Here is a 21553-nt window from a genome sequence, read left to right as displayed (position 1 = left end):
TCATTGATCTATCTCTCTCTCTTTCTCTCTCTCTCTCTCTCTGAAATCAATCAAAAAATATAAAATAAAAATAAAAATAAATGGATTTTTCAGTATTATGTAGTTTTTGTATCTTATACCGGGAAGCATTCATTATTTGAATAACATCTGTGCTTGCATTAATTCACTTTCTGTTAAATTTTTTAAGCAGTCCCCAAAAGTATCATCCTTTTCACCACAGTTTTTCCATTTAGCTACTTGCTTGACAATTGAACAGAAACACCTTACTTACAGAGATGGAGTTTAATCTGTAGTATTGGTTGTATACAACTTTTATTTATTTTGATACCTGGAAGTAAATAAAATAGTCTTCTAAGAAGTCACAAAGTATGTGGGCTCTCTTACAATTTTGGTCTTTACTTTCTGACCCTAAAGCAGTTGGGAACATTGAATACTGTCAAGTCAACAATGGTGAGATGGAGATAAAAATTCCAAAAATATATGTAATTTACAGAGTTCTTTTTAACAGATCATTTTTATTTAAGCCTTTTAATAACTCTGTGAGGCTGTGCACTATCCATGCATAACTTTAATTTTTATTGTATTTGGTGATTATATATTTTAGTAAAAATAACATTCCTGAACCCACTGTCAGCCCAACTTATTTCTGCTCCTTCTCTGTCCTATCTCCTTGTCTCCCCATCAAAGGAAACCACTGTCCTAAACTTTATATTTCTCATTCCCTTCTTGTTTTATCACGTGTTTTTCATTTTTTACTATTACTCAAACCTCAAATTCTTTATTGGTAAAACCTACCTTACAGGATTGGGTTTTTTTGTTTTGTTCTGTTTTTTTAATATGTCTGTATTGATTTCAGAGAGAGGAAGGGGATTGAGAGATAGAAACATCAATGAGAGAGCCATTAATGGGCTGCCTCCGACACGCCCCCTGCTGGGGATTGAGCCTGCAACCTGGGCATGTGCCCTGGCTGGGAATCAAACCACAATCTCCCGGATCACAGGTCAATGCTCAACTGATGAGCCACGCCACCCAGGCTTACAGGATTGTTTTGAAATCAAGTCAGAATATGTCTATGATGAGATTTGCATACTGCCTGCCTCCTGCCCCAAGTACTCAATAAATGGCAGCTGTAATTATATTATTAATGTTGTTACTTTGCTGAGAACAAGAAAAGCATGCTTTTCTTGGCTGTTTCCTTTGTTTTAATCTCCCTGGACTTTTCTGGGGGAAAGTGAGGAAAGATGGGGGTTTGAAGTCTTTTTATCTTTTCCTGGAACTGAGCAAAATGTAGAACAAAGCAGTAGAGAATGGGATTTAGGCAACTAGCAGTTAGGGAACAGATTTCCCAAATGAGAAGGGGGAAAAAAAATCTGCACTATTAAGTTACCAAGTGTTCCTTCTCTTTCACTGCCTTGTGCCCTCATGATAGGATTTCTGTCAACTTTGAGCTTGATGCAGTGTAGTGAGACTTTCATCCCTCATAATCAATGTTGAAGAATAAAGGACCAAATTGACCCAGAAATAATCAGTTACAAAAATGAATCCATTAGAATTTACTAATGACCAAGCAAACAAGCCAGTCGGCCCATTTTTACACTGTTCACCTTCCCACCCAACATTGGGAAGCATTAGTTTGCTTTCAATATCTGAAAATTATTTCATTTCTTCCTTCCCCCTAATTGCCCTGGGCTCTGTACAATTGCACCAACATTAGACAAATTCTTGCTCTTCTGAGCTTGTTTCCCCCTTTTGCCTAATTACTTTTATCATACATTTATGTTAATAATTTATGTTAACTGAGTTATTTATTTTAGCACACTTGCCCTAATTCTACTACCCGGATACTTTTAAGTAGTTGTATTGGGATTTTGGTCAACTAAAATTCATTAATGAACCATTAAGTTAATTAAACATTATTGCACAAGTTATTAGCAACATCAATAGAAAAAAAAAAATACATAAGACAGCAGTGGCAGATTGATGACAGAATTCCTTAGCAAACAAAAGTAAAATCTAAATTTTAAAAAGAGAGTGAGTGCATTTTTTGGTTTGTTTTGTTAGTCCTCATGGGAGGATATTTTTTTCATTGTTTTTTAGACAGAGTGGAAGAGAGGGAGGGAGGCAGGGGGGGAGAGAGAGAGAGAGAGAGAAACATCAATTGGTTGCCTCCTGTATGCACCCTGACCCGGGATGGAATCCACAACCTAGGTATGTGCCCTGACTAGGAATGGAACCAGCAACCTTTTTGGTGTATGGGACAATGCTCCAACCAACTGAGCCACCTGGGCAGGGCTAAATTGATTGTTTACTTTGAATGAAGATAATTTCATAGTATAACTTCTAATTTTAGCTTTCCTTCACAACATTCTTTCTTATCCCTATCCACAGCAAAGTTAACATGCTTACTTTAATGGTTAACTGGGAGGGTCAAAGTATTTATGAATTCAGTAATCAGTTAGCTAAAAGTATCGTTTGTTACCAAGGCTAAAATGTCTTATATGGCTACCTGTGGTATTTTAACCACTCATATAAATAATTAATAATCTTTAGTTGTTGGAATGTTGGGTTTCATGGAATATTAGACAGGTCCCTTAAACTCTGTGCCTTGGTTCTTTGGAAACGGCATATGATTCTAATTGGTGTTTTGAGGTTCTTCCAATGTTAATTCTATCTTTAGAGGATATGTTGAGAATTCTTTCTGTGCAAAAACCATATAATAATTATAAAATAATTTCTTAAACAGTAGATATAAATTTAATTTTATGAATATGTAGATTATTATAAAATACATTATAAAGAAATAATATTCTTGCCCTGGCTGGTGTGGCTCAGTTGGTTAAGCATCATTCCATGCACCTACAGGTTGCCAGTTCAGTTCCGTCAGGACACATGCCCAGGTTGCTGGCTCTATCCCTAGTAGGGGGCATGCAAGAGGTAGCCAATGGTTCTCTCTCATCAGTGTTTCTCTCTCTCTCCCTCTCCCTTTCTGTCTCTCTCTAAAATTAATAAAAACATATTTTTAAAAGGAGAAAGAATATTCTTTAATCTGGGATAGAAAAGTAATCATAATCTAATATAGGTAATAATACTTTCTGATTTAAGAATATTCTATACTTGTATCTTTCTAGATTTGGAGATTTCTCAGAGATAAGGATTTCCTTGAGCCATGACGTTAATTTTTTAGCTTCGTTAGGAAGGAAAAATGCGTTATGATAGCAAATTAAAATATTTGCTAAAAGGTGCTGTGTAAAAGCACAGGACTAGATTAATGGGTTAATTGGAGAAGGCATTTTAAAGCTGACATACGATGTAATATACCTATCTCAATATGTAAAGGTTGGTAGTTACACTCATTATACAGGGAGATATTGGAACATCTTGGGTTATTTGACATTCTTCTATTCTGTTTAGTTTTATCCATTTTTAAAATTTAATAACTTTTTCTGGAGACCATCTTTAGCATAAAGGATAAAGCCAAGAAGAAAACGGGGCAGAACTAATGGAAAATTTACTCTTCTGTTCAATAATACTACATAATAAAAGAAAAATACTTGCTAGTAATTTTTTACAGCAGTAATTTTATGGAGTTATGTGTGTGTGTGAATAATGTAGTTCTCATATGTTAAAAAGACATATTTGCGCTCATATATTAGGCTATTAACTTAAGCTCTTTTCAAAATTTTTTCTCTCCCCCCCCCCACAGAATCTGTCTATGATCTTCTCCCAAAGGAGTTACAGTTACCTCCATCTAGAGAAACAGCTGTAGCATCAATGAGTCAGACAAGTGGTGGTGAGGCAGGCTCGCCTCCTCCAGCTGTAGTTGCTGCTGGTATGCATTTCATTTTACTTTATTAAAGAAAACTAGGGTATTATCTGGCCAACATGAACAGTGCTGGTAAAGTTCATATCAAAAAGAGTGTGATTTGAGGCTTTTAGGAGGTTTTAAAATATATACTTTTAAAACTAAAATTTTTTAATGTAACTTTATTGATACAATTATTATTTCTTAAAATTTCACATTGGCACATTATTAGTGCCATCTCCTAGAATGGACCTTATCTTCAACTATGGGAATGAGTTTAAAGCTCAGTGGTTGACTGCACATAAGAAGGTTAAATACCAAGCCATGGTTAGAAAATTATATTTGTTAAATTATATTTAAAAATTATTTTTTAAAATTTGCTTTAAAAAAAGGGGAAAAATTTTTACTTTGTATAATCTGAAAAAGGACACAAACACTCAAGTCTCTTTTCTGTTTGTAGCAAGTTACTATAACCTTTTCCCTACATCTGAAAACATATGTGACTTTATAGTTATTTTAAATTTAGTTGAAAGTAAGATTTAAATGTAATGTTTATATAAATAGATTTTTATGTCAATTTAAAATATGGCAATTAATGTTTGAAATTTATCAAGCTTATTTTTACTCAGCTCTCAAATCATACACTTTATAAATTCTATAAAACTGGTTCAAATTTTGATTGAATTAGAATAAAAGATAGACAAGCTAACAGAAAAAAGTCTTGATAAATTAATATGAATGCTTTAAAAAAATTGTTTGCCCAACTGTGTTTTTCTTTTAGTTGGGTTTATAGACTGCTAAGTGTGTTTGGTTTAAAAAAAAAAAAAAAAAAAAAAGGAAAAAAATTATATACTCTGAAGTTTTAGTCTACTAATTAGAGGTTTCTTGTCTAATATGATACCTCTCATCTTTTCAAATGGTACTTAAAGTCCACCAGAACATTGTTTTCAGTTAATTGTTGTTGTTGTTTTTTTTTTTTTTCCAAAAGAACAGTGAAGTGGAAGGTTGTTATTTAAGTGAGGATATTGGTACTATTGTAGAATTTCAGCTATTTTTCTTGTATATGTTAGCCTATGTACCTTTAACCTTGTGTATCAATCTTTCCCGAGCTGTATAGTGTAGGTTGCTGCCTTCCTAGTTGAAGGCCGGAAAACTTTAAACATGGCAAAGAAACTTATCAGCCCTGCTCACTGTTCATGTGTTGCCAGACATTTTCTAACAGATACTGTGGATTTAATTGTGAACTTTTTAGTATTGAAATTTGTGAGATGACCTCGTTTCACTTTATGTCCACTGGGTTCTAAAATGTCCCTGAATATCTTTTCTGGAATTCAAAGTTTTAATCTCGTTTAAAATTTGTATCAGACAATGAAATACGAAAAAATATTTTTTAATGAAATATTTCACTTTAAGTCCACAGGTAGAAATTGACTAACTGATTTCTTTTGTATCTTTTGAGATTGTTTTTTAAAGACATGTTGAATCTGTATAGAACTAAAAGTCTGTTTCTTCTGTGCTTTTAAACATCTGTTGACAGTAGATCCAGTTCCTTTTAAAAGCTGAAAAAGATGTTAGCTAGTTTTGGGAAAAGAACACTTCCTTTTAAATAATACCAAACTGAATTCAAAAGTTTTTATATATAAATATTGAAAATTCTTGAATTTGGGTCACTAATGGAATGTTGATCCTTTCTTCCTCCCTCTATCCCTTTCTCCATATATTTGAGAAAACCGTCTCTAGATAAATTAGATTGAAAGCTATCAGTTGAAAAATCCCGAAAATATGAGAATTCACCCAGGAAGTATTCTGAAGTAATAAATTCTTATTAGATCGAGAAGTTATTACTTTATAATGACGGTGAAGAGAGTAAGGAGGTAACCTTAACAGTTTTCTTATATTCACACACAGAAAGTTTCTATGATCTAAAACCAAGTCATTTGTAATTTTTAAAACATAAATTTAGTTTTAGTAACCAACATAGTGTTATTCTAGGAGGCTAATGTCTTATTGGTAGAATAAAGCCTTTGTTATATAACATTATAGGTAAGAGAGTTTAAACTACAAAATAATTATTGTAGGGAAATCAATTAGTATATATCATTAAAGTTGTCTTTTTTATTTGACCTATTAATATCCTTAGTGACATAACTGTCAAAGAGAGAGATTTAGAGTAAATTACCACTCAGTGTTTTGTGGCCAAAATACTAGATTTCTCGAGAAAGGCACATTAGACTTCTGTGAGTTTTTTTTTAATCTTTAGCATTTGCTGTTTAAGTATGAAATGCATAAAAATGATGACTCTTGATGTAGTTAATTCTTCAGAGTTTTGAAGGAGCCGGATTGGCTGCTATCAGTTATGAGGGCCTGGTGGGAACAGACTTCTAGTTCTGCCATAAAGGTTTGTGTTTCACAAGTTCTAAATCAATTTAAATTTTGAAATTTAAAGGCTGGGCATGTAGGTGTTCATGTACATTCTTTACTATTTAATTTTTAAAATGTGTTTCTCAGATTCACCAAACTAAATATTTTCCCTTTACACATTACTGAAGGAATGAGTAAACATGGTGCTGCTAATCCACAATCCAGAATATTGGGTAAAAGAGTATCTCTCAAATCTTTTTCTGCCTCTACACTATTTCTACTTTTACAAAGTCCCAGCAATAACATCTTTTTATCCGGTAAGTCCCAGGGGTTGAGGGTGGGGGAAAGAGGACTGACTTCTACACAACTCCTTTCCTCTCTATGGAGTCAAGTGTCAAAATCTGGGAGGTATAGTGAAGAATCACCAGTCTGAAATTTGTACTCCCCATTTTTTAAAGACCTCTGTTTTTGTCCCGCCGGAAGGGTAGTTAAGAGTTTGAAGTTCAATATGTGAATGAACAAAAGTTTTAGAAATACAGGCTTTCTGAACAGTATTATACGTTGTCAGTAGTTAAGAGAGAGGCCATTTTCCTAATACAAAAAAGTTATGCAAATGAATTGCTATTTTTTGGCAAAACGAATTGATCAAGAAGAAATACAAATTGTGAAATGATTTTTGTTTTTTTGGTGTGGTTCCTATAGTATGTTACAAAGAACTAAAATATAAGAATTTAGGAGAAATAAAACAGTTACACCAGAATTTGGAGTTTTTGAAAAGAGACGTGGCAAATATTTTTCTTAAATAACAGCTTTATTGAGATATAGTACACATACCAATTAAACGTATTTTAAATCTACTTATATGTTTATAGTTTTTATCCTTAGATTTACTCAATTTGTATAAAATAGGAAGTCTTTGACAGAAGTTGACAAAAATCTTTGATCATTTTAAGAAATTAAATTACTTTCTTGTTCTTTCCTAGACTTTATTTGTCTTCATTTTAGGATATGACATTATATTTATTAGTTTATATCAAAATATGATTTTGCTACGGTAACTGTTTCTTTAAAAATTTTTAATTTTAATTTTTTAGTAAACAGTTAAACCATACATTTTATGATTCAGCTAGAGAATCTTAAGAATAGCTAGTTAGTCATTCTTTTGTTATTTACATAAAGTTGTTATTTTACTTTTAGTAATTATATATATGTACTCTTTTGGGAATATATTCTCAGTGCACTAATACTTTGTAGTAGTTTTTAACATATATGGGTATATATACACTCATAAAGCATGTACAATACAAACCTCTATTGAATATTTCCACTAGTTGGATCACTGGAGATTTTTAATGTTTTAATTTAAATTAACTTTACATAAAGTGATCCATATAATAAACTTAGAAGAGACTTATGAAATAGTGCTTTGAGTTCTATAACATAGCAATTAATAAATCTCAAATACCTAACAAATATTTTCTATACTTAAAGAACTTACTTGAGTGCTATTTACACTGTAGGAGAACACACTAAAGAACTAAATTAATGTTCTGTAATCAAAGAACAGCTATGCTTTAATTAATTTCAGACATCTTAATCACCTAAATTAAAATTTTAGGAATTTCTAAACCATCCATAATAACAAAACTGAACAAAAATTGAGTTGAAAAAAATTAAAGTTGTCATGTTTTAGTTCTTACTATGTGATAGGAATTATTATACTGGACAATTTGCATATTATCATATCTCAGTCCTTCCAGGGACCCTTTCTTCTTACCGGAGTCTAAGTTCTTTTCTCCTTGCCATTATTCTTTAGAGAATTTAGCATTGTGTGCTCTCACTTTAGTTAAGGAAACACAAAATCCTGGAAGGCACTGCATTGGATATTGAGTTGAAAAAGCTATACCTCTTCTCCTCTGCAAGTTTTAGGATCTACAAAATGGGAATATGATTTCTGGAAGAATATTATTAATAGAAGTGATTCACAACATCAGAATTCTATAACCCGTTGAATTTATTATAACAAATTTACTTGTGTTAGAAAATATGTATTTACAGTTATATAATTTGAATTTTCTTGAGTTGACTAAATTTGAGGAATACATTTGCCTTTGATTCCTCTCCTGGGTTAACTAGGTTAACATATTTCAGAATTTTGGCCATTTATGTAGTGTACTATTCCTAAGATTACACCCAAAGCCTATTGGCAGGAAAGGTAATCCACCTGTATAACCTATGTATTGGTGTTGTGAGCTAAAATGTAAATTGCTCTTGGTTATCTCATACGGCCGTTTCTATTTTTCCTAGAAAACGGAACCATTTCCAGAAGAAGGTCAGGTCCTAGTTATAAAAATGTTACAATTAGGTTTAAAAAGTCTCCTCATTCTGTCTTTTTACTGAAATTACATAGTAAATCTAAATACATACATTTATACATATAGAAATTATATATGTACATATGTATGTGTGTGTAGACTTATGCTGACATCTGCCTTATCAGAATGAAAAGCATAAGCAAACTTAGGCCATAGCAGTTAATTCAGAAACAACTACCAGTTCAGGAGGCTATCCATATTATAAATTTTAATTAACAAAAAGTACATTTTCCCTTTTTATTGTTCTCAATTTTTAGCAATAACTTTTATAAATTTTGTGATTTATTCAGTCTCTGATACAATAAGCACATTTTTATATTACCTGAGTCTATAGAATAGCATTTTAAAACTGTTAACAGATTCTCAACCATCCATACGCCAAGTACATACATGAAATTGACACAATTTCTATTTTTATGTGTTTTGTACAATTTTGCATTATTAATGCATATAAGTGGACTTACTTTTTCATATCACCAGTAAGATTGATAATATCAGAAGAAGAAAGTATTACTATAACTCAGAGATTTTCAACCTTTTTTCATCTCGTGGCACACATAAACTAATTACTAAAAATTATGTGGCATGCCAAAAAATGTTTTTGCCGATCTGACCAAAAAATAGGTGTAATTTTCATTGGTTTACAGAGAAATAATAATAGTAATTACCTACCCCTTTTTGCTCCAAAGTGACTTTTTAAAAAATCAGGTACCTATACTTGTATATAAGGATTTCTGGTACCAAGAATTAACCAATCAGACACAGCCTTATTATGTGACATGACCAATAAGATGCAACTTACTATATGACCTATGTATTTATGGCTCAAGACAGGACATTCACACCCATAGGCTATTGTTGTGTTGGCTGTTGTCATTTTTTATTTGACAATCTAAGGGAAAAGAGGTCAGTGCTCTGACTAGTCAGTTATTGCATATTTTAAAAATTCTTGAGGTGTACTGGTTGAAAATCACTGCCATAACTGTTTTACAACAATTAGTTGTAAAATAATAAAGTTGTAATAATTAGTTGTAATAATAAAGTTGTATAAATAACACCCCAGCTGGGACAGAAGTGAAGGGAATACATTAGGAAACAACAAACGACTTCACCTGTTTGTATGACATATTTTTCTCTTAAAAATAAAATCATGCACCTGGCCGGGCGTGGCCCAGCGGTTGAGCATCGACCTAGGATCCAGGCTATCGGGGTTCGATTCCCGGTCAGGGCACATACTTGGGTTGCGGGCTGCAACCTATCAATGACTCTCTCATCATTGATGTTTCTATCTCTCTCTCTCCGTCTCCTTTCCTCTCTCTGAAATCAATAAAGATATATTTAAAATAAAAAATAAAATCATGCATAGTAAAATGTTATCATTTGTTAAATATGAACAGAGGGTACTACCATTGGTGTTTAGTTTTAAATATTTCATAATTTAAAAAACACCAGGTGGCAGTTGATTAAAATAGTCAAAATGCCCAATGCACTGTGCTCTTTAAAAGTAACAAAGGTGTGTAGCATACCTAAATTAGATACTTGATCAAATTTTTTTCCCATAAGTAAGGGTACATTGACTTTTCATCCATAAATACAAGTAGATACTCATTGGCAGTGTGTTTTTAGCCCAGTGGCGTAAAATTCATTCTTCCCCTATCACTCCTTCATAGCAAGGTATTGTCAATTAAGTTAAATCAGAAAATGAATGAGAAAGCACTACAACATGCCAGGTCCGTATGGCCACAGTCTAGATAAAAACAAAAACAAAAACAACACACACACATATTATAGTTTTATTTTTTGAACGTATGAAATATAATAAAATTAGCATGGGCTTTGGAATCATAAAGAATTAATTGAATCTGATTGCTATCATATAATTTCTATAATATAGACAATCTTGTGGAAGTTAAATTTCTAGTAATATTACCCTTGTAACTAGACAATAATACCAACTTTTTCTTAATGTTACTATAAACATAAATATGTAAAATACTTAACATTACCTGACAATTAGTGATCATTCATTAAACATTGACCTTCCTCTCATATGTTTCTCCTTTCATTTGTTAGTAACATTTTAAAAATAGATCTTATTTTTATAAAAACAGTTTTTTAAACTTTATTTTGCTTCTTTCTTTCCATTCTCACCCAGTCTGTTTTTTACCTTATTTTGAAGTTTTGCATATCAGTTGAGATATAGCCACACACATGAGCCATGGGGTTTATTTTCAGATTTATTCTTTTACATTGACACGTTATCAGTGGGAACCCTTCTTTGTAAAAGGAATATTGATAGAGGAGGAGTCAGAGAGAGAACAGACAGTTCCCAAAAGAATGATTCCATAAAGTTAACTAAGAGTTCTTCCTAGAATTCTTTTCCCACTTTTTAAAAATGAAATGATAAATGTAATCAGTTTTCAAAGCTCGTGGTAGAGAAATTTATGACTTCTATTTTTTTGCCTAGACAATTTATTTTTTCTACAATTGGATCTAATATACACTCTAATCCATACCCAATTGTAAAACCTGATTGGTTAATGAAATTAGAAGATAATACAGGTACTATTTTCTTTTTCTGGTCACCTGTAAAAGAAGAAATGTGAAGACATTGAACTAGTGTTTGCAGGCATACCTTTTATTATTTATAAACTATTTTAAAATGTACTATATGTACTAAATACTATACTAAAATGTACTAAATGTACTATATAAAGCATTGAAGTGATCTTCAAATAGCATCCCTCAGAACTTTTTTCTCTCCAGTTTTTATTTAAGTTAATGTAGTGATAATCTCTGTTTTGTCTTAAAGCAACAATACCTTTCAAGTGGTAAAAAAGTTGTCCCTTTTTTTAAACTTGTACTTCCTACAGTTTTTGACAATGTAATAAACTTAGTTATCAGCTAGCATAATTATTTACATAACTTTTATAAGTATTGTGATTTATCCAGTTTCTGATGGAATAAGCACATTTTTATATTACCTGCCTCTATAGCATTCTGAAACTGTTCAGAGATTCTTAATACGTCTTTTGTGTTTCAGTTATTTGAGGTAAAGAATTCTTTCTGGGCTTTAGTCTTTTCACCCGTTGTTAACCAGTGATGTTACCCTGCAGTAGTACTTAAATGACCAGATGGTAGAAAGCATCTTTCTCTTCCAGTAGGAGGGGATTTAAAAACCAAATTCTATAATGTGTGCCTAGTATATATTTTATATTATGCTTAGATACTTTGGGTTGAATAGGACAAAAGATATATTTAAAACATTGCTCACACTTAACATTTTTCTAAGCATGTTTCAGGAAACATTCTTTAATAAATATTGTGTGCCTATATTAATGGCACACTGACAAAGTAAAAGTAATTATTTTAGTAGGTTTCAGATTAAAAATGGGAGAGTATTTATTGTGTAATATTAGAATGCTGACTGGCAGTTTGATGGACTGGGGAAGAAAAAGATGGTTTCCAGCAAATCAGTAACAAACTTTTCACCTTCAGCAATAGTGCTAATTATTTTTTAAAATAGACCCTTTAGAATCAGACATGTTATGCACAGCAGCATATCTAATTTGGAAGTGTAAATTGGTAACTTTTTTGAGGGGGGATGAGGAAGTATGTGGAAGTTGGCCTGAGGAATGAAAATATTCTTTTGCTATTAAAATGTTAATATTTCTTGCTGGTGAGTATATCCTCTAACACTCTTTAAGGGAATTTGGGTGAAGGCACAGCCTAAAAACACCTGTGTGAGAGAACATTCTGGCTTATGGATTAGATTGCATTAGTAAACAGGAGAACAATTTGGTGAATATGAGTTAACAAAAATTCTGGGTAAGAAATTTTCCCATTTGCATTTATTTGAATGTGAATAATTTAGTTCCTTTAACGTTTGTTTTAAAACATTGCTTATTGTAGCATGTAAACTTATGTTGGGTGGGAAAAGTACAAATGGGAAATTGAAATGTTTTAAGCATATAAATTAAATGATCAACCCTAAAATTTTTTTGTTTTTTGGGGAGGGTTTTTGATAAAGTAATCTGGATTGCTTATTTTATATGCTGGGATGCTAGCTGTTTTTTCTATTAATACACTTAACTTGCATTCTAGCTTCGCCATTCAGAGACAGGCATCGTGTGGTGGGTTGTGTGACAGTGTCTGTCAATAGTGAAGACAAATAGTGCCAGAGACACTTAACCCATCCAATCTCACCCAGGGTATAGGTCGGTTTTCAGACTTCTTCATAAGTCTTTTTTTCTTTCTTTCTTTCTTCTTTCCTTCCTTTCATTTTTTGTTTTTTGTTTTGTTTCTAAATAGTGGATTGATACTGATTGAAAACTAAAATTTTTGGTAAAGTTTTAAACTTTACATTAATACTGTAAGAAAAAGAAGAAAAGTAGAAAACGAAGGTTGGCATGTAAGGTGTTGACAAAGCAGGTTTGCAGCCACTTTGTGTGTCCTAGATTTTTCAGTCCCTTGGCAACATGAATGTTGGCCTTATAATTTTTTTCTCAATATCTTTTTTCTTTGATGTGAAAATATATCCTTGTATCTGGTGACTTTATCAAACAAGATAGATATTTAGATCTGAAGTTATTGTTACCAGTAAGAAAAATGAAATACTTAAAAACAATAACTAAGGTTGAACAGTAAGTGTTTTAGACCAGAAATTGTTTCTAAACATCCTGTGTTGTTTTTGATTATTTTCCGAATAGTTAATAGTTTGCTCCTTCTCCGTTCCACTATTGGTTCACTTAACACACTTGTAAAATTTTATGGCTTTTGTTTTAATGGCTTTCTTAGGAAACGCGACTGATTTTTGCACTAATATTGAAAAGCTATAAAGTATATATGCTTATTTAAATGCTAGGGGACACATTTTTATCTTGAAAGCTTAGTTAAATGTAATTTCTGTCATATATTTTAAATCAGTAAAAGGTATTTGTTTCTTCTAAGGACTTTAAAGAATGTTTCTAATTTCAGAGCTTTCTATAAAAAAGCTTAATTAGTTCCATATAAAGTATCATCTCTTTTAATAATATTTTAAGCATTAAAATGATATGGTAATTAAAATAATTTCTAGTTCACAAATCTAGAGCTAATTGTTCTTAATTTTAAAATATTGTATAAGCAAGGAGTATATAAAATCTATATGGGTTTCTATTATGTAGTAGTATTTAAAAATCCGTTTTCTCCATGTAATCAAATTAATAGTACTTATAAATCCTCTGGGTTATCCTTGTAGATATTATCTGCCACTCTTTTTGTCCCAACTACTTTGAATATTTATAGTTAACCTTAATGATTCCATCTTCTTAAAAGAAGACATATGTCCAACTGAAGTTCACTATCATTACCGACATTTTACCTAGTAATTGGCTGCCCTTAATAATAGAATTATTAGAACATTATAGATGTGATACTTCCCTTCATTTAAAAATTTTAGAATTAATCTATTCTTTTGAGATTATAAATTTACATTAGTAAATTGTAGAAATGGTCTATAGGTTTTCTCTTTGGTTTGCTGTGCTGTCTGTGGTCACAGATAATACTGTGGGAAAATAAAATCCTTCTAGGTTCAAAGATAACTTTTTCCTAAAAGAAAAAAATCAATAAAAATTTATTTACACATTACTTAGGTGAAAGGATAAGTTTAAGAAAAAATTTAAGAAAAACTTCCATCTTTATGAAGGATTGGTAAGGGATTTAAAGAACAAATAAAATTATAAAGTTATAAAACAAATACATTATAACTACTCTGCTCAATGAGAAAATAAAAGCAGTTACTAAAACATTTTTATGTTTGAGTTTTTGTATTTTAATATGCAGCAATTAAGCATAGTCTCTACATTCCTAATAGATAAAAATGGAGACTCAAAACCAAAAAATAGTGAAGAAAGGTAGCATATTTTGTTTATAAGAACTTATAAATGAAAAAGAATATATACTTGAGGCAGGATTGCATTAGCATTTTTGTTCTACTGAATGTCAATTAAGTTTTTTCTTGATATTTAATGATACAGTGACCTTTAGTTATATTTATAATATTTCCAGGAATGTTTTTTAGTGTTTTTCTGGGAATGCTTAGAAACAACAAACTAGTATTGAGAAATCTAATATGTTCTTGATAGTATTTTTATGCATTTGTTTTTAATAGATATTAAGGATTTTTATTCTTAGCAAATGTATAGGTTAGTGTACAAGTAGGTAGTTTAGTTTATATATAGTTTTAAGATAGAAAGTTATTATAGCGCTCTTCACAGAAATAGCAAATAGTTACCTCTAAATTCTTAAGTTACGTCTAAACCTTTCCCCACTATCAGATATATAGTCTAAGTATTTTGAGTAGTAAATCTTTTTTTAAATAAGCCTGATGTGTCCATTATGAACACATTGGTACATTTACTTGCCAGTTTAACTTTAATATAATTCAGAACCCATATCAAATACTGGCTTCCCATAAGTTAATTTAACAACAGATAGCATGCAAGGCACTATGTTAAGCATTGGAAGAGCCTAAGATAAGATACTGTCCATGCTCTCAAGGGGCTCACAGTTCTTACCCTCCACCACCTCACTTGGCATTATTAATGCTCTTCGGCGATGTCTTGCTGATCTTTATGTGGAAGATTTTATACACCACTATAATCTTCATCAGAGCAACAATGATACTGTGGTAAAGACTTTTATAGTTTTATTTGTTATAGTCTTAAAGTGAGTAGAATCTTTGTAATTTAGGGTCAAACTGAGGTAGGCTTTAAAAAGTAATACTCTTTAAATTAAAGGATGCTTACTACTGTCTTCTGACAGAATTTATGTTTTCAGTGTCATAGTTTTGTACTAATGAACTTTTTAATTTAATAACTATATCCAGGAAACTGCAGGTAAAATATTAAAATTGTCTGTTAGGCTCCAAGGAAAATGTATAGAATATTTTAGTTTATGTAGGGTATGAGATCACAGTTTGGCATACCTGTCCTGGAACAGACATTTATGTATGATTATATCAATTGGGTTTTATAACCGTGTTTGTTTTGATAAGATTTGCAAGATAAACTCATATAGTATACCAAAGAGCAATGCTGGGCTATATCTTGCAGATTAAATTTATAAAAACCACATAACTTGCTTTTGAGTTCATAGTTGATTTTCACCTGAACTTTCCATCTGTCCAAGACAGGGATCCCTGCGATGTTCATATTCTGCATTCTCATGTGGATGGTACTTAGATTGAAAAAGCGTGGGTGGGGGAAAGCTGTTTATAGAAATGTATAGAAATACAAGTTCACAGCATTCATGCTGCATGCTTTGTGTGTTCCACTGCAAATATTGCATGCTGCATACTTGTATTTCTCTGAAAATGAAGAACATGGGTTTGTGCACACATAAAAATTTAGTTTCACTTTTGCCAATAGTTGGAACAGATGGAGGAATGTTAGACATAATTTTTCTATTTTTCTAAAATGAATTCTTTCATTTTTCAAAAAACAAGGGGAAAACTTGTTATTTAAACCCAAAGTGGCTACAAATCAGCTCCTAAACTGTCACTGACATTAGCATCTAGATTTTGTAGTGTTTACAGATCTTTTAAAATATTTATTTACTAAGAAAAGATTGCATTAATGCATGATACAAAATTGATAAATTTTTCTTTAAATTGGAATGCAGTTTAAAATGACTGAATTTTCCAATTTCAGCTACTGAATTTGACAAGGATACAAACTGGAAAATGGAACTGGTATCATCTAATTGCTCTAAGTTCTTTGACTTACGGCAGTTGGGAGTAATCTCTCGTGTGGCATTATGTAGATCACATTATTGATGCTAATATTAATTACTATACTCTTTAGCCTTGAAAGTAATGAAAAATTGTGAGTTTAGTTCTTTCGAATGATTTAAGTGTTTTTGTACATGTTTTCATTTTAAAATTAAATCTTTGGCACTTGGCTTTTGATTATCTAGACATCATTGGCATTCTTACATTTCACTCTTTATATTATAATTGATATGAACGTTACAATTCCAATAACTGCATATCACAATTTTAAGTTTCATCATACCACTTTAAAACAGTGGCATACTTGGCTATAGATAAAAATTAATTTTAGATATAAACATATCTTTTAGTTGTCTGTCATGTTACCTATTTTTATTTTTGTGTATATAATTATAAACCTTTCCATATCTTATACAAGATAAAATGGTATTTGTAAAATTTTAGGACTGACAGCGTCCAACCTTAACATTATTAGTGTGCCTCTAAGGTTATGCTGTTAAGGATTTAAAGTAGTAGCTTTCAATGAGCTATTCTGCCAGTTGCCACACATTTTGAAAAGATCTACTTAAATCTTTTTTGCTAAGCATAATAGATAACCGGTTTTATAAAAAAACATTTTTTTTTTTTTGTAGGAACCAATTCTGGTAATCTCTGGAGATTTTTCCTGCTTAATTCTTTGTTGTTAGATTCCAGCCAATAAAATTTGCTATTACTCATATGGTATTAGGAAATTCATTTAATAGTTTAAATCAAGCAGGCCCTTAAAGAGAGAGGAAATGGACAGTGATAACCAGTTGCTGAGTATGTAATCAAATACTTTATACGAGAACTCCATCCAATAATCAGTCCTTACTCTGTTTTCCATTCTGCCATTTAAGATGGATTTATTTATTTTAGAGACCATGGTTTTGAACTACCACTTCGAACTTCTAGAGACCGTCAGTGGTTAACTTGCTTATCTTCTACAACCCAGCATGTTCCAAATCAAACCTTTTTCACTTTTATTCTTCTATATCATGGTGACAACAATCATAGTGACATAGTGACGGTACCAGTTCCATTTTGCCTCCAATTCAGTTGATTATATATTTTTTCTCTTTATTTCTCATTTTATAATTGATATCTGGAATAATCAGCAGCTCTTTTCTCATTTATTTTCTCATATTTTTATTCCAGGATTTGCCTCTGAAGCAGGGAGTGTCTGCATTAAAAATGACCTGTAGTTCTCTGCTTCATAGGTTAGAAACTTATTTTAATATTTTGTGGCTAAGCACAGTCCCACTTTTCAAATTCTGTAATAAATTATTTAATTGGCATTGAATGTGGACCAGAAGCATATATTTTATATTGGGGTTTTCTTTATTATTTTAAATGATTACAATTCAACCAAACATCCAGCTGAGGCAATAAAAGCTTTGTTCTTGCTTTACAGCTTAAAACATTAAATGAGATTTTTAAAAAAATCTATCAATTATAGCACAAGTAAAATAATGCTATTTGGGCATTTTTTTTAAAATGCATTTCTTAGGCCTTGTATTGCTTGAAGCATTGATATTCTAAAACTTAACCAAATTCCAACTATTCATTTTGGGGAAAAACAATCAGTTCACAAATCACATTTTCAATGGGACTGCTAGCCAGCATAGGTGAAAACATGTATAGTGTATTTACTCTTAAATTGTACACTGCAGATGCTTCTTCAGCTCCCTCCTCTTCCTCCATGGGCGGTGCTTGCAGCTCCTTTACCACCTCTTCCAGCCCTACCATTTATTCTACCTCAGTCACCGACAGCAAGGCTATGCAAGTGGAGAGCTGCTCCTCAGCCTTGGGGGTAAGTAACAGAGGGGTAAGTGAAAAGCAGTTAACCAGTAACACAGTTCAGCAGCATCCATCAACACCGAAGAGGCACACAGTCTTGTACATCTCACCACCACCTGAGGACTTGTTGGATAACAGTCGGATGTCCTGCCAGGATGAGGGGTGTGGATTGGAATCTGAGCAGAGCTGCAGTATGTGGATGGAGGATTCCCCCTCCAACTTCAGTAACATGAGCACCAGTTCCTACAATGATAACACTGAGGTACCTCGTAAATCACGAAAACGAAATCCAAAGCAGAGGCCGGGGGTCAAACGACGAGATTGTGAAGAATCTAATATGGATATATTTGATGCCGACAGTGCCAAAGCACCTCATTATGTGCTTTCTCAACTTACCACGGACAACAAAGGCAACTCAAAAGCAGGAAATGGGTTGGTATTCACTTTTTTTTTTTTTAAGTTCTATCACCATTATGCAAAACAAAACAAAACAAATCATTCCCCACTTTTCTTAATTGCTCAGCTCAAGTTTGCATATAAAGCAAAGATACTAATTTTATCATTGAAATACCTGAAAATTTTAACTGAAAATTACCAAGCTTCACTTAGAGAAAAAATAAAATATCAACAGATTTTAGCGATAGGTATATTACTATGGGTATGATTAAGTAGTATAAAATAAAATAATCTGTTTTGAAATAACTTTTAAATTTCAAATAGATTTATATTTTAAAAGGATTTAAGAATATTTTTACTTATAAAAATAACTAGCATGTAATGACTAGCTAAAACAGCTCAAAACATTCATAAAGGGCTAGTTTGTGTTCTCTTTCACATCATCTCTCCATATGATTCAATCAATTTCCATTTTTGTGAGGATTTTAGACTTTTTTTATTTCATAAAAATAAGAGAAAGACTGAATTGATGACTTGATTTTCATCATTTAGATTTATATATTTATTTTAATTGATTTGGGATTTTTAAATTTTAATTTAATTTATTCCATCACCATTTATCCCCTCCATGCCCTCTTCCCCATCCACCCTGCCCCTCCCCAAATCATCACACTGTTGTCCATGTTCATGAATTTTCTCTCTTTTTTGCTCAATTCTCCCCTCACCCCCCACCCCAGATGTTTGGAATTTAATGAACAAACTGAACTGCCAAGCAAAATAGAGACAGACTCAATAGACAGAGAGCAGACAGACAGCTCTGATTTGGGATTTTTTAAAAATACATCATTAATTTTTTTTTCTGTGCTTCTGTATTATGCATTCAAAGGGTGATAGAACAGGATCATAGTAGGTGTTTGAGTTTACATTGATTTCTGCCAGTGCACAACACTCTCTAAATATATTTCTGTAACTATATTACAGAATATTCACTGCTATATAGTACAGAATACTATGACTTATTTTTAACTTTTTAATTCCTTTAGTACTTTTATTTAATATTTAATTGCTAGACTTTTTAATTAGAGTTTCCTATAGTATATTCAACATAGTTTTATAAAATTTAACACATTGGATTTTTGAGAGATTGTTAGTTGCCCCAGGATCTGCAATTTCAGGTTGTCACAGAAGTGATGGAGAAGCTTTTGATTTGTTTACTACTTGATGACATCATTGATATATATATTTTTTAAAATATGTTTTTATTGATTTCAAAGAGAGGAAGGGAGAAGGAGAGAGTGAGAGAGATAGAAACATCAATGATGAGAATCATTGATTGGCTGCCTCCTGCACACCTCCCCACTGGGGGATCAAGTCTGCAACTGGGACGTGTACCCTGACCAGGAATCAAACCTTGATCTCCTGGATCATAGGTCGATGCTCAACTGCTGAACCATGCCAGCTGGGCTCATTTTTTAAAATTTATTTTATTTTTTTAATATATCTTTATTGATTTCAGAGAGAGGACAGGAGAGGGAGAGAGAGAGATAAAAACATCAATGATCTGCTACCTCCTGCACACCTCCTACTGGGGATCGAAGCCCGCAACCCAGGCATGTGCCCTGACCAGGAATTAAACCTCAATAAGTTAAACTAATTGAGTAGTACAGAGAGTATTTTTAATGTATATTAAAACTTATCCTTAAATATTCTCTCATACATTTTGAAAGTTATACTTACCATTTAAGCAATAATTATTCTCTGCTACTTGCTTCTCTGCTCTTACTTAAAACTCCTTTGGGGTGATACAGTTAAGTGAAAATGCACGTTTACCTGTTTTTTATTTTTAGAAAGCCCAGATTAGGAAATTATCTAAAAAAATCCACCAGGTATAATCTTTCTTAAAATGTTTCCATTAGCAGATTCAAGAATTCTAGAACATATGTGTGTAACTATTACCTATACAATAATGCTCTGAACCATGAAACATGAGGTCACTGGTTAGACTCCTGGTCAGGGCACATGCCTGGGTTGCCGGCTTGATCCCCAGTAGGGGACATGCAGGAGGTAGTTGATGGTTGCCTCTTTCTCTCTCTCTCTCTCTCTCCATTCCTCTCTCTCAAATCAATAAAAACATATCTTTTAAATTTTTTTAAAAATAATGCTCTGAAACAGCACAGAACTAAAAAGCTCATGTACATCTATCGTTAAATACAGGTATATGTTTATTTGGGATTCAGTGGAAAAAGGGTTTTGTTTTTAAGTTCCAGAAGAGAGTTTTTTATTTTCATACTGAAATAAATGTTAAAGTTTCAAATGAAAAACAAATAAAATTTTGACTTTGAGTTAGTCAACACACATGGTTTGCGGTTGCTATTAAATCAATATCTTAGAGCATCCTTTTAGTTGCTAAAAGGGATACTGCCCCATTCATGAATTGCTTATTAAAGCCAATTAGATCTTGGGAGGTAAAAACATAAAACAGATATTTGACCTACTTCCTTTCTGCTTCTGCTTTTTGTATGATATATCTTAGAAATGATTTGAGATTACTCAGGGAAAGTATAATAACATTTGTCAAGATAAAATCTCTCATGAAATAATACCTGGAACAGAAATTCATCAAGCAGGAAAAGAAATGTCCAGCTTCTTACGTAGTGAAAAATATTTGACTCTAGCATATGGAAATGATGGAAGAAGCTTAAATTTTGAATTATTAAGAACTCTGTCAAGAAAAGGATAAAGTAATATATAAATATAGAGAAAAATAGGCCTTTGAAGACAATTAAGAGGATCTCAAGTTAAAGTCCCAAATTTTTCAACAAGAAAAATGTTAGGAACATGAAACATATTTAGAAATATTTTGAGAGAGAGATATGAAGCCTTAAATCTAATATGCCATAAACTTATAATTTATATAATGCTAAATTATAGAAAATGTACTCTCAAATATGTTCTGTACAGCAGTTTATTGATCGCTAAGGTGGAAATAGCATTTTTATATGATTACAATATTACATAAAATGTATGCCC

The 21553-nt window shown here is 31.9% G+C and overlaps 1 protein-coding gene across 12 annotated transcripts in view; it reads left to right on the top strand.

The window, feature by feature from the left end:
* The window catches only part of NFAT5 (nuclear factor of activated T cells 5), a 92315-nt gene that overhangs the window by 31511 nt on the left and 39251 nt on the right, over positions 1-21553 (top strand). For 5 of the 12 annotated variants that reach the window (XM_087827497.1, XM_087827496.1, XM_087827493.1 and 2 more), the window contains 2 exons: positions 3704-3829; positions 18001-18559. In XM_087827497.1, the coding sequence (XP_087683623.1) occupies positions 3704-3829; positions 18001-18559 (685 nt within the window). Of the gene's footprint in view, positions 1-3703; positions 3830-12642; positions 12756-17485; positions 17548-18000; positions 18560-21553 lie in introns of those variants that run through there. The other 7 variants (XM_016200811.2, XM_016200809.2, XM_016200807.2 and 4 more) reach the window with 7 other exon arrangements.

This window comes from Miniopterus natalensis, chromosome 18 (assembly GCF_054644295.1).
Source record: "Miniopterus natalensis isolate mMinNat1 chromosome 18, mMinNat1.hap1, whole genome shotgun sequence".
Classification (NCBI taxonomy): domain Eukaryota; kingdom Metazoa; phylum Chordata; class Mammalia; order Chiroptera; family Miniopteridae; genus Miniopterus; species Miniopterus natalensis.
Note: the sequence above shows the minus strand (reverse complement) of the source record. Positions and strands in the feature narration are given on the sequence as shown.